General features: G+C 38.2%; 1 protein-coding gene and 1 long non-coding RNA gene across 2 annotated transcripts in view; both read right to left on the bottom strand.

The window, feature by feature from the left end:
• LOC124171657 (trichohyalin-like) overlaps positions 1-13,110 on the bottom strand; it is a 62,274-nt gene extending 49,164 nt beyond the window's left edge. Inside the window, exons 1-4 of the mRNA XM_046550884.1 lie at positions 12,510-13,110; positions 8,770-8,940; positions 2,992-3,105; positions 2-91 (exon numbers count right to left, since the gene is read on the bottom strand). Of these exons, the coding sequence (XP_046406840.1) occupies positions 2-91; positions 2,992-3,105; positions 8,770-8,940; positions 12,510-12,674 (540 nt within the window). The 5' untranslated portion in view covers positions 12,675-13,110. The remainder of the gene's footprint in view (position 1; positions 92-2,991; positions 3,106-8,769; positions 8,941-12,509) is intronic.
• Positions 5,586-8,558, bottom strand: LOC124171670. Its single transcript, XR_006867901.1, has 3 exons — positions 7,378-8,558; positions 7,127-7,170; positions 5,586-6,370 (listed from the first exon to the last, which is right to left on the bottom strand). It is a non-coding gene; the product is annotated as an uncharacterized LOC124171670 (long non-coding RNA).
• Positions 13,111-13,961: the final 851 nt, after the last annotated feature.

Here is a 13,961-nt window from a genome sequence, read left to right as displayed (position 1 = left end):
CAGAGTCAAGACTACCTCTACTGCTTTCAGCAGCTGTCTTTTTATCTTCTTGGTCAATAAGTTGGTCCTGATCTAAAGATCTCTCCCTTTTCTTCATAAATCCAGGCGTTGATGAAGCCAAGATAAAATACCAGCCATTAGAAATTAAAGCATTTAGCTATATTGTTAAAACTAGTCATAAAATAAATACATATTGCTAGTGAATTATTTTAGTTCCACTTTTTCATTTTCTAGGACTGTTACAGTTATCATGGAATAGCTATTTTACAGTGAAATATTATGTAAAAGAGCAAAAACTGAGGCATCAAAGAGGAAATGACATAAACAAAACCATGCAATATTATTACCCCAAAAGGCGAACCCTAATTATTTATGGTAAAAGAGTTTCATGTTGTTGAAACTATATTTACTGACTGCTAAAAAGGGAATAAGAGTTTATGTGAACCCACTCATGTGCCTTCAGATGGATAGATCCCTAGCATGCAGAGCTATGTGATGGAAGCTGCCGTTCCCTGAGGGAAAATTGCATTTATTCCCTCATTCTGCATTTCATATGCTTTCTTGCAGCAGTTTAGGATGGACTTGATACTTTCTTCTTATGAGCCATTCTAGCCACCTGGTACACCTATAATGAAAACAATTAGCTTGACAGAGTAAGGTAAACAGATAAATGTAATACATTTAATAGTGATAAGTTTTTTCCTATCAATCATTTAGATTTTAGCAATAATTTGACTCTGATTTAAAAACTTGATTGTGTTCATAGATGATCTTAGTGAATGCTATTAAGTTATTAACAAAGATTCTATCCACTTATGTCATTGAAAAAAGTGTGAATGTAGCATTAACATGTTAAAGGAGTCACATAGTACAGAGAGACAAAGAATGACCCCGTATGATATACTGTGACCCCTTGGGGCTGGGTCATAGGGGAGAATGGGAGGGATTGGGGTGGACAAGAAAAGGGGAAGGGTTTTTTTGTCTTTGGGAGAGGAATGGGGAGGGGTGCGTGGAAAGGGAATGGAACGTATGAGTGATCTCTTGGTGATCGGTGCGTTTGAAAGAACGAGAGCCTTCTACAAATCCTTCGTTTAACACCAATTTAACGAAAAATAACAAATAATCGAACTACAAAATCATACATCAAACTTCTGCTTCCTTGCGGGTGTATGCGAGAATTCGACTGAATATAACATTAAATGAAAATTGAACAAACAAGTGTAATAACCAATTCTGGCCAGATTGATTTTATCAGTTCATCTTGCACCATCTGATCACAAAGTTAAATATATTATAATCACAAGAAAAACATACCCTGTCCTTACAAACTGATACACACATACACACTCGCACACCTGGGGGGGGGGGGGATTTGGGGGAATCGGGACACAGTAAAGATCGAGGGGGGGCTCTTCTGCACTGAATGGGGGACAACTTTGGGGATCAGGTAGGGGTTCGTAGACGATACTGGTCCGGGATCTTCTTAAATCTTGGGGAAGGGGAATTGTCTTATTTCAGGATACGGGATTATGGTAATTATCGGATCCGGGTCGCGTCAACGCCGAGGGCTGAGTTCTTGCTTTTGTTGCGGCTCCTGGTGAGGGATGTTGCCTTCCGCCGTGTCTCCTTGGTGGGATGGCGTGTGACGGCTTTTCTTTGGCGACGGAAAATTATCGGTCCGTCTCCTTTTTTTCACCCCGCGCCTCAACTTGGCCGGTCCACCCGCGCCACGTCCCGACGAGTCTCCTCCGGCTGCGTATCTTGCTGGCAACACTTCGATAACGAAAAACCAGGCCGACTTCTTCCTTCAGCTTCGCACACTCACGCCCCACGTGACCCGTCTCTTTTCTTATTCTCCTCTCCGGCGGCCAAAAACGCAGGGTTTTTATCCCCCGAAAGTCGGGATGGCGTACCTGGGGTGGGGGCCGTGGGAGGGTCCGTAGATGGACGCCCCCGAGTCATACCACACTGGGGAAGAGGGGGGGGGGATTTCTTCGTCGTTGCACAATGCAGGGACTCGGAAAAGTGGGAAATGAAGGGGGAGGGGGGGATGAATCACGTCCACACCACTCACTCGCATACCGGGGCAATCCACACACGTACACACAAATACAAAGAAAAATGAACCTCCACTTGACTACGAGGTAAGGCTCTCCCTTTCTCAAAACGTCCGTTCGACCCTCAATGTGACCGGCCAAATGGCGTCTGTTACAATACATAGTTCTCATAGCCAATATATAATATCTTATTGTCAATTACCTTGTCCGAAATGTTACGTTTTTCACAAAATGACAAAAATCACATTTCATGTATATATGAGCTGAATACAGGCTATTCTGTCAAGCTAATTGTGCTAAGAGGATCAAGGCTCACTGATAGGAAACATCAAGTGAATCCCTGACTGCTCTGCATAATCAAGTGATTCCTACACAGCTTGTATAAGTAGATTTGAGTATATAGTCCAATGAATGGGACATTTTTCCAGCTTAGCGACTAAGCAATAGCAAGCATGAGAGATCTAGATGAAACCTCTCTGAAATTTTCTTGTGGTTCAAATCATAAAGGAAATGCTACAGTTGGACAAAAATTACTGAAACTTTTATAAACAGTTTGAAAACTGTCTATAAAAGTTTCAGAAACACCATCTTAACACTTTTGGTAAATGGGCTGCAGTTCCTGAATATTGTGGGACAGCTCTTAAAAGTTTTACCAGATTTACCCTTTCAATCACATGGTGAATGGTGATTATGCATACACATTTTCAGAAGTAAAAGTATATATCCAATCCATACACCATGGAGGTGATTGTGTGAATGGCGCGTGGGAAATATTATCACACTGAATATAAACTTAAGAATTTTGGATCCAACACAAGTATATTTATTATTACACAAATTTCAAGTTGAATAGTATCTAAAATCTGAATAAAAAAGAATAAAAATAAGAATGACTGAAAAAATAAACACATGAATTTCTTATATCTAGTCTTACCCATCTTGAAAATGATTTTGAAGCCTCATCTTGCGAGTCTTTCTGACTGTCAGCATACTTCAAATCTTCTTCTTCCCTCTCACCTTCATCAATTGGCAGCCTCGAATCAGCTTCCTTTATAAAATAACAATTCATTTCATTAATTAGTTATCCTCTTAGTGAAATATTTTTTCATTCTTATTTTAATTGGCAGAGGGAGGCATATACAGGGTGGAGAAAAATTGTCACGAGATTTTAGCCCTGGATAGCTGTTGCCAGTGGAAACGAGACTCCAGGGCAGGCTCGCAAGGTTACACTCCTGGGGCAGGGACTGTAAGCGCGAGCTTTTCTCCTCTGCACCCAGAAGGGGAAGGATGGGAAGGAACAAGGAAGGAGGTGCCGCCGCGATAGGGGATAGCTGTTGCCAATGCATGAGGGCTCAGGGGAGCCCTTCGAGAATACAACACACCGGGGCCGGGAACCAAGCCCGTGGCTTATATGCCCGATCACCCGGGGAGGGGGAGGAGAGGAAGGAAAAAGGAAAGAGGCACCGCCGTGATAGGAGCCCATCGACGCCTCTGGGAGGAGATAGGAGCGGAAGGGAGGGGACGGGGAAAAACACCTCAACACTATAGAAGCGAAAAGGGCCCACTAAATAGCGAAACCAAGCATACGCAATTAATTTTCTACCAATCCTAGTGGATTTTCCTATGAGGAAGAAAAAGCAGGAATAGCTGTTGCCAGAACCATGAGAGCTCAAGGGGAGCTCTTCGAGGATACAACCACCGGGGCCGGGAACCCAAGGCCGAGCCTTATACGCCCAATCACCCGGGTAGGGGCTGGATGGGAAGGAAAAAGGATAGAGGCGCCGTCGCGATCGGAGCCCGCCGACGCCTCCGGGGAAAGGGTAGGAATGGAAGGGAGGGGAATAGGGATAAAACACCCCAGCGCTATAGAAGCGAAGGGGGCCCTACCTAGCGAAACCAAGCATACGCAATTTTTCTACCACAATCCCGGGGAGATTTTCCTATGAGGAAGGAAAATCCCAAATAGGGACATTGGGAAAATAGCTGTTGCCAGTAGGAACCTAAATTGCCAATGATATTTAGGTCAAAAATGTACCATTATAGAACTACAGAAACTTTGAGCCAAGCACTTTGATTGGCTGCAAGTTTTCCCTGTTGCTAGGAGCCTTGGAAGGATTGTGATCTCCGGCAGGCAAAGCATTCAAAGTCAATGTTTCTCCACCCCGTATAAAAATTTCTTCCACAGATGGGACCCAAGTGACTTCACACAACTGCTTACATGACCAATGGTAGCAACCTAAAATGGCCTCTACCACTTAAATGCCACCTAGTAGCAGTACATGATAAACATGCATTAGCCTCCTCCTCCCAGAGAAACCTTCCACATGAACTTATTGGCATAAACTTAAGCCCATTTTAATGACTACATTACAGTAATAAGTGGAGGCAATTGTGGCAAATGAGGATGAGCAATTGACCTACTCGTTTTGCAGGTTTGATTGTGATATTGCAGTGGTGACAGTAAATTATTCATAAAGAAAATTTGAAGAAGATTAAATTAAATTCTGGCATGCTGGCAAGCCTAATTGCACTCTTCATGAAAAGATTTTCTGAAATAAGCTGATATCTATAGGTGTAAGCCTAAAAGCTTTAATCAATAGGAACAGTGAAAATTAAATCATTAACTCCTGTCCATAAAAAAATGAAGATATCTGAGAGGCTCTATTGTCCAAAAAAAGCAAGACCATAGTGCATGGGTTCAAATCCCCTGAAATACATGGGAGATACAGTGTAGGGGTACCACCTTGAATAAAATCGTTGAAACACGTTGTCTTCTCCAAGCGCACCCCCTAAACAATTTTCTAACTGCAAAATAGTGATTTTGTAAGTATCAGCTTCATACGTGTTTTGTAGAACTGTACTGATAGTTAGGATATGATTTACGTTAAAAATACTGCACTGCATTTGTTTGGTTAACCCAAGGGGGTCCAAGCATTTATGTGTATGCTATACAGTTGGAACTGCTTACTGTGTGATTAACACTATCAATGCTAGCCCGATTTTCATGAAAATTGTCAGAATCGGCTGATTAAAAACTTTCTTTTTGCTTAATTTGTGCTTAATACAGTTTCTTATACATGCTTATACATGATTTGAGTCAAATTTTAAATTATTTTTGCAAAATTGGCACCATGTCAATTGACGTGATCCGCATTTCATGAATGCCACACTATGAAAATGAGCATGTTGACTAAATTTCAGGATAAGTAAAAATGTTCACGAAGTTTGCAGCAAACCTATTTGCGTTGCTTTTGGGCTGGGTTTTAGTAATTGGTGTTGAGAATTATCATAAGAAAAGAAAGGGCATTGACTGTGTGCTGCAACGAGTTATGAGATCAATTTACGATGAAGTTTCCCGGATCAAATGAAACTAAGTTTTTTTCTGAGAGCACAAACTATACCATACGAATGATAAAATACAGTTTTGTTACGTTTGAGAATGAATTGATTTCCATGGCTGTTACATTGATTTACAAGTATTTATAACTTTTCCACAAAATTTAATCAGAGGATTTGGAAATAGTCGAATGAAAGGAGCTACAACCATTATATTTCCATCAGCATTATTTACATGAAATATACATATAGCACACATGGTTTAGGAGTAATTTGCACAAAGTCCTTATAAGATACGCACATGCACCACAATCTTTACAGTAATTACAATATTTAAAATATACACAATATGTACAATATATTGAATCCAATCTTCATGGTATTTCCTGAAACAGGGATCTAGATAGAGCCCAGGACCACCCTCACTATTGGTCCAATTGCCCATATATCCAACATTGCCATCATCAGGGTCCTTCTCAACTGCATACAGAAGAAACCGATGAACTTGCTCATCTGGCGCAATACGAGATCAAAATAATCTTGCAGCCTGTGTCCCACCAGATGAATCTTAATGCCACTATTTTTCAGTAAAGGGGTATTGGGAAGGTCCACTAAATTATCAACCCACACAATACTGCTCATCTGAGAGGGTGTTCAAGGTCGAGGTTTGGGGTTGGGATGGAAGAGGGAGGGGAGGAAGAGGCAAAGGTAGAGGGTGTGGTTAGGGGTGGAATACTGGAACCACTGGCTTCAAAAAAAGAGACCAAAGATAGATTTGCTATAGCTTTTGCCTCCCTCCCAGACAGGACCCTCATGTTTTCTTCTCCCTCATTCTCAGACGCACTCTCCACATCCATGTCCCCCTCATTTGCCAAATCGAGGAAAGAATAAATATCCTCTGAGTCTATCAGTCTCACTGAGTGACCATATAAGTCTCCTTTTCAAAATGAAGCTGCTCTGCAAAGTAAAGAGCGTTGCTGCAGCAAAGAGAAAGAGAGAGAGATACATTAGTGCATATATTTTCCAGATGAAAGTATGTTGAAAGCCTTAAGATAATTTTGTGTTTATTCTAAATTCTTAGAATTCCTTTAAATAATGAGGTAGCATATTGCAAACATAAAACAGCAATGAAACGATATGTTTTTCCATACAATGTCATACGAATGCATTGAAATACGTATGTTTAACAGTAAAAGTATAATATAGGATAACTAAAAAGACCTGTGGCATGCTATAGATGAATAAAATCATTTTATAATTATTCTGATATTTCGAACGTAAGTATCAAAATAAAATTCATAAATAGCGAGTTCACAAGAAAAAATATTTACAGAAAAACAATGGATTTATATAAAACACCTTCACACCGTGGAACTGTTTTTAAAAAATCCCACCTCGGATATTTCCCCAGCGTAAGAGTTTACACACTGCAATTATTGAGACGCTGATGATAAGTCAAGTACTAAAATTATTTATACCCCTAATATCAAATCGGAGAAACTTATGACTATATTAAGACTATATATATTGATATATAATCTTAATTTAGTATACACAGCTATACATATTAACAATACAGAGCAGCAATAGTGTTATATAATGTTCGACAGTTAGTGTATTTTTTTCCAAGGATTTTTCCTTTCCCTGAGGTCTTGATGAGAAAATTTTTTGTGAAAAAAATTAAAATATCCTAATATTTTGAAATATGCAGCAATATGAAATATAAAACTTACGGAGCCCAAAAAAGGAGGGATATTCCTCTTTAGTTCTTTAAATTCTGCAAAAGAAATCAGCAATAATTAGACAAAGCCCAAAAAACAATCAATATCAACTGCAGATTTATGGTTTAAAAAAATGTGAATTTAACATAATTAGGTGGGAAATAAATGAAAACTATGAAATAGAGAAAATGGTATCCATGAACTAAAAATAATGCAAACATCTAATTCACAAGTATTGATAAAAAATAATGAGATATACTTACGAGGACTGCAAAATGTGGACGAAAAATAGTGGGAGGTTTTGGCACCATAGCTTCCATTCCACAACTGCTATTTACGAATGGCGCCCATCATTCAAGAGAGGAAAACTTGCTGAAGGCCATACACACAGTCAGAAGACTCGGGAGCGGGTATTAGATATGTACAAAGTTGGAGAAAAGGGTTTCCGGCCAGACTGGCAGGGTGCGTCTATTGACGTGCCCTGTGCCGAATGTGTTAATGTCTTGGTACTTAGTCATCTATGTGTAAGTTCAAGCAATAAAATTATACATTCTAATGGAAGGATTTGGTCTCACCTTACAAAATAAATCATGGAGTACTTTTAATCAAGTTTCGAGCATTAACCTAGTCAAAAATTTATGATATACAAAGAAGCTATAGTGAAAAATCCATAGGAAACTGTGATTTTGTTTAACATACTCATAATAAATACCAGAGAAGAAAGAGAAATTATGAGACAAAGTTATTGAGGGCATTGCCTTTCTTGAGATAGCTCAGGGAAAGTATGAGACACATTTCCATTTCTTAAGGCTTTATGACATGCAAAATGATTACATGAGAAAAGTGTAAGACACTAAGCCAGGCAGTCCCGAATTTACAAAAATAATGTAGGAAACCAAGAAGATCTGAAGCAGACATTGAGATCTTTTTGAGGTCGCATACTTGCCACACATTCCCTGCCTTTTTTGTCTCATTCTTTCTTCAAAACCTCAGGACTGCCTAGCTAAGTGTTTGGGGTGTATTGGAAAGGATGGATGGCTAATAAATAGCACAATCATATGCTAGCCCGATACAGTGGAAGCAAAGTACTTCTCAACACCTGTAAAATCTATCACCATATTGGGCACTTGTTATATCCAAACAAGAGGAATGAAGAAAGTTCAGTATCAGAGAAAGTTCAGCATCAACACCATGGAAAAATTTACAAAATGATCATTTATAAACTGCCTTTTTCATCTGATTGGGATGCTCCATCCTGTACACCAGTAGTAACCAGGAGTAACTGGCATTATGCTATAATTATTTTCGTGGAGCATTTTAAAATAAACTTTGACTCCCTGGACTCCATGGACTACCTATAAAAATTTGTATTGCCTTTAAAACCCATTTGAACTTTGTTTAATTAACCCGTCAGCGCCCAAAGTTTTAAATCACACATAGTTCATTTTCATAAAATATGATACATATGAGCTCAACACAATGGACATAATTCAAACTGGCTGAATAATAGAGGAAACCTTCTACTAAGTATGTGCACTGAAATGTATGCTAAAATTCACATATTATATCCATTGCGAAAGTATTGGCTCGGCACTGCACTGGGTGCTATATGGCACCCGTGGGCGTTGATGGGTTAAGCAAAAATCATAACTCACCCTTTTGTCTTCCAAATGCGCTCGTTCAGGCTCATAACCGCTTGAACCTTTTTCTAAATAAGAAACTTTCTTCTGAAGATCCTCAAGGGCTTTCTTGTAGGAGTGGACCATTAAATCAACAATCACAGGAACAGGGATGTGCCTTCCCCAATGGGTGCAGCCACTTGGATACTAGGATGAAATTTTTATATCTTTTAGGGTTAACAACAATAGAGCATTCATTGAGATAAATATTATAGTTGATAGACTGCATAAGGTGACTCTGTGAGAAAATAAGTTTTCTCTCTGATGGCATATAGTTGGGCCTAATTTAGAATGAGATATATTTAAACATGGATAATCATCTTCCTTTCTTCATTGTACAATTTTTAGCTAGAAAACCATAGGTATGCCTAATCTGAGGGTAATTAGCACTGTCGACCAGAATAGCAGTGTACTGGACGATGCTTATAGTCCATTAAAATTTTTATCTAAATCACTGGAAATTCCCTGCATTCTTCACCTTTCTTCTTCAGACCTGACAAATTTCTTTGGACCAAAAATAACGTATAACATTATATGAATATTCATAAAAGATTCAGCATGTTCATATACAATTAACATATTTTTCAATTTTCCTTTAGCATTTTGCTTTGGGCTATTAATAGAACCATAGTATTAAGGCCGTTTCACACGATACACAGAATTGCGCAATCTGATGTACGTGCGAAGGCGCAATCAAAATTGCATCGTGTAAAGCGGTGAATTGCTAGAACACATGCGAGAATGCGTGGATGCGAGACGGCAAAATAGCCCCTGTTCTAATTTCGTTCATGCATTCGCGCAATTCCACGCCATTTTAGAAATTAATGCAGCTCTAACCTGCGCAATTCCGTGCCCCGTGTAAAACGGCCTTTAGAATAACAATTCCCTCAGCAGCAGAAAAAGTTGTCCCAAAATTGAAGCAGCATTCTAAATGCTACTGTTATCAAAATTTTGTGGCATGTTTAACCCCTTCGAGATGGTCCAGTTCTCGCCTTAGCATGACAGCTGTACTGAGCCCCAAGAGACTCTTCTGTCCTCTCTGTACGGAACATTTTCGCAGGACATTTGTTACGAAGGGTCTTGCAGATAATCACGCACTCTCAGCACCAACCTTTATCTACCCTTCCTAGCAGGGACTCCGCATTATCTTGGATTCCGAGGGTAGTTGGGCTCCCTCTTTTAGGGGTTATCTATAATTTACTTTTGAAGTAGCTTTAATATCTAGGGCAATGTGTACAAAAATCTATAATAACTTACCCCTGATTATTAAGAATGAAAGGAAACTGCCTCAATTTAAAAAAGCAGTATTCTCATTTCTAATTGATCAATGTTTTTATAGTATTGACGAATATCTGTGTTTTACAACAAAGTGAGTAAACATCGATGATTGGGTTTGTACTTTTACTTTTGACGTTATAACGTACTTTTATTTTTCCACTTCTAACTTAAAAAATAATTTTATCACACTTTCTAAACAAGTTTTATAATTTAAAACTCGGGAGCAAAAACACATCCGCACGTTGTGACAATTACAATCCCACTCCCTCTCTTTGCCGTTCACAACAATCTCCGTCCACCATCACTTGCCTCATTGTTCCTCTCCCACCAATTGTCACATCAACATTCTCCGACTCAACTCAAATAAAACTCGAAAGTAAGTGATAAGTGAAAGAAGTGTGACAAATAGAATAATAAAATGCCAGTATGGAGTGAACTGTGTTTATGTGATGGAAAGGGGGAGTGAAGTGCTCTGGCTTTCAGCTGCAATAGAAGAGGTATGAATGTGTTTTCAAAGTTATGGTTTCAAGTGTTTATTATTTTCCTAAATATTAATAGCAATCTGGTATGTTATTCATGTCGATGCCGATGTTATATTCAATCAAATGGTCAACGAGGCATATTCTGCTCATGTGATATGACATGTGTTCCCATTGTAAAAAAAAATTAATTACATTTAATTTAAGAGGGAAGTTCAAAACTGGTGTTGGGGCCATGCCCACATCCCATAATACTCTGTTTTTGAAGGCTTTGAAAAAGAAAATTATATGTTATTCCATTTTCTTTTCCAATGGGGCTAATGTAAACAAGCCACCATGTTGTTTGTTTAAATAATTTAAAATTAACAATGGTAGTGAGGAGGCAAGAATGGTAGTGAGGGATGCGGAAAAGAAAAAGGAGGTAGTCGTGTATGGAGAGAATTGGAAGAGATAGACGTGTTATAAAAACAGATCGGGAGAAAAGCTAAGGTAGTGGTGTATTGAGAGAGAGGAGGAAGAGATACGGCAGAACTCAAGATCGGCAGGAAGAAGAAAAGGACGCGGAGAAAAAGCAGGCGTCTACGAGAGAGAAAGAGACCGCAGGAAGGGGATACGGCAGAACTCAAGATCCCCACTGGTGCAGTTCATGGCAGTGGCTCAGTGAGTGGTAGTATGGGTAGTACAAATGGGATTGTAATATAGTCATGGCGGCTTGTTGATGTTGTTTTTGCTCACGAGTTTTAAATTATAAAATTTGTTTATAAAGGGCAATAAAATTATTAGTTAAGTTAGAGAAGGAAAATGAATTAAAACTTTACAACGTGCCTTATATACATGCCCTGTTCTTATCAGTGTATTGTGTCTGCTGGCAAATAAAATTATTATTATTATTATCACCTCTGTAACACTATGCTCCAGAGATTACTTCATGAGTAACTGAGCGAATGAACTCGGGAGTCAAAGGATTTTATCCTCAGGGCTAAGGTGTTATAAAATTGTGAGGTAATTACCTCAGTCATAGAGGAGCAGATATAGGTAGCCAAGCTGGGCAGAAGATTCAGAGATGTAACTAGTCCATCAAAAATTTTCCTCGTAACGCAAACATCATTTTTTCCATGCAACGGTAAGTGTACTTATTCCCTTTACCAACTGAGCATCAAAGATGATGGCCGGCCACCTTCAAGAGGTGCAAATCTTTCCCATAGCACTCATTCGTTATCACTTCTATGGAGTTGGGGCCCCTCTCATTGCTAGAGCAAGCTCTTTTATGGTAGACCCCGCTTAATCTGCTGGGATCATCCTTTCACCATTCTGATCTGATAGAATCATCCCATCACCTCCCCACTACCTTATACCTAAAGGGAAGACAGCAGCAGTCTATTACCTAACTCTAGGTAATTGTGGGTTATCCAACTGAAAAGTCTGGCTAATATTTTGTGAATGTCCCTATTTCCATATGCCTAAGTTTGTTTTAAAATCTAAGTATTTATTTATTTAAGTGTCACCAGAAGAATCATTTTCTTCATGTATGCAACCATACGTTAACGTACCAAAGCAGGTTATATATTTTTTAAAGATATCTTAGTTTCCATACAAATTTAATTTGTATTTTAAAAGGTATTTAAAATACTATTTTACAGTTTGATTCTCAAATACCCAAGTCAACGGTATTTAAAAATTTTACAATTGCATTTTGCATTTCAAATACATTAGGAGCGGCATTTTGTATTTTTTTACGAATACGAATTTTTATCAAGACTTACTTATAAAATACAGCATCCGAAATCAGCAGATTAAAATTATAGTGAGAAACTCATTGATACTATAAAAAGCCACGTGCAATGTCCTAATTTCAATTTGTTTGTGACCAGATCAACAAATTTTTGGAAAAAAAATGTTGACACTTTTCAGTCTTTGCCCATTTCTCAAAACCCTAAAACGAAAAAAATAACTACTTACATTAGATGCGACATAATCTGTGATATGGCGGTGCCTTTCGTATCTGTCTTGGCTCCAAGCTCTGCCATCCTCGCACGATTTGTATCGTTTCAGTCGTCCGTCACTTCTATTCCTCCTCAAGTACCTCCTCCTTCGACGATTATGGTTGTAGATAGTTGTAAACATTATTTAACGCAGAATTTCTTCGGAATTGTATACGCATTCATAACACGTCGGATAAGTGCCGCAGAGCAATTTAAATTCATTCAAGGCGGTAACCAATAGTTACATACTAGTAAAACGTGTACAGGTACTAGAGTCTATACAAATATCATATAGATCATGTATTTAATGAACAATTTCCATAAAATATTAACTGAAACAAGAGCCATCAGCACTTTCACCAACAATGAGTATTCGTTTAGGGCAAAGTTTTCGGTGAGCGAAATGCATAGACAAAATGCATAGGCTCATAAAGATAGGGTAAAGAGATAACCTTCACAGTAGACCTATTTCTTGAATGAAGAAATTACTTTAAACCATCGAAATAGATGACTCGGCAGCAAAAATAAGATATATTTAGGATCTTTTATACCTTGATTCAAGATACCTTTATCATTGATTCAAGAATTAATTAGAATTACGCGGCCGCCATGCATTTGGCGACTCGTTTGTTAACAAAACAAAGTAGAAATCAGAGAAAGGTTTTGAAAATTTCGCGGTCATATATTTCTTTAAAATGTTCTGAGGGCATTTACCTCAATGACCGACTTCAGTGTGCATTAAAAATCAATTTGCATTTCTCAATGTTATGCTCTTTGTTAAAGTTTGTTTGCGTGAGCTGTAATTTAATTTTTTCGTGAATTGCTGCTTGAATAAGGTCTCATGTTCACGGTGAACACCAATATTTTCGAAACACGAAGGAGAGGTTTGATTTTACGTTATTTACGCTATATTTCCCTATGTCTGACGCTATCATTGAGGTAAGTTTTTAGGGAAAAAACTTTTCTTCCATAATGGAAGGTTATTCAAAGTTAAGCCTGAAATCATCAGTTATAAGTGAAGTTTATTGTATGAAAATGTGAAATCAAGAGTTTTTAAAATCATATTTGTGGGAATCAACTGCTATATAATAAGCATGCCAGTGGATACAATTTTTCCTTGTTAAGATATATTTAAAAGTAGTAACTGAATTTTCCTGAAGAGAAATGTTATTAATTTGTATGATGAAAACTCGTCAAAGCAAGCATTTAAGAATTATTGTTTTTGGCTATGTTGTAGTTGATGTCGCCATACTGTTTCTTAAAGCTCTCCAGTGTAATCCCAAGCATTAACTTGACATAGCTAGTACATGAAAAATTCAAAACCTATGCAATCTAGCAGAGGCGCCAAAATTTCATTTGTATTCAGAATACAGAATTCATTCTAAAACTGTAAATTCTGAATAATAGATATAGACTTCACTGAATGCTT

This window comes from Ischnura elegans, chromosome 1 (genome assembly GCF_921293095.1).
Source record: "Ischnura elegans chromosome 1, ioIscEleg1.1, whole genome shotgun sequence".
Classification (NCBI taxonomy): domain Eukaryota; kingdom Metazoa; phylum Arthropoda; class Insecta; order Odonata; family Coenagrionidae; genus Ischnura; species Ischnura elegans.
The sequence above is the reverse complement of the archived record's forward strand: the minus strand, read 5'-3'. Positions and strand labels throughout refer to the sequence as shown.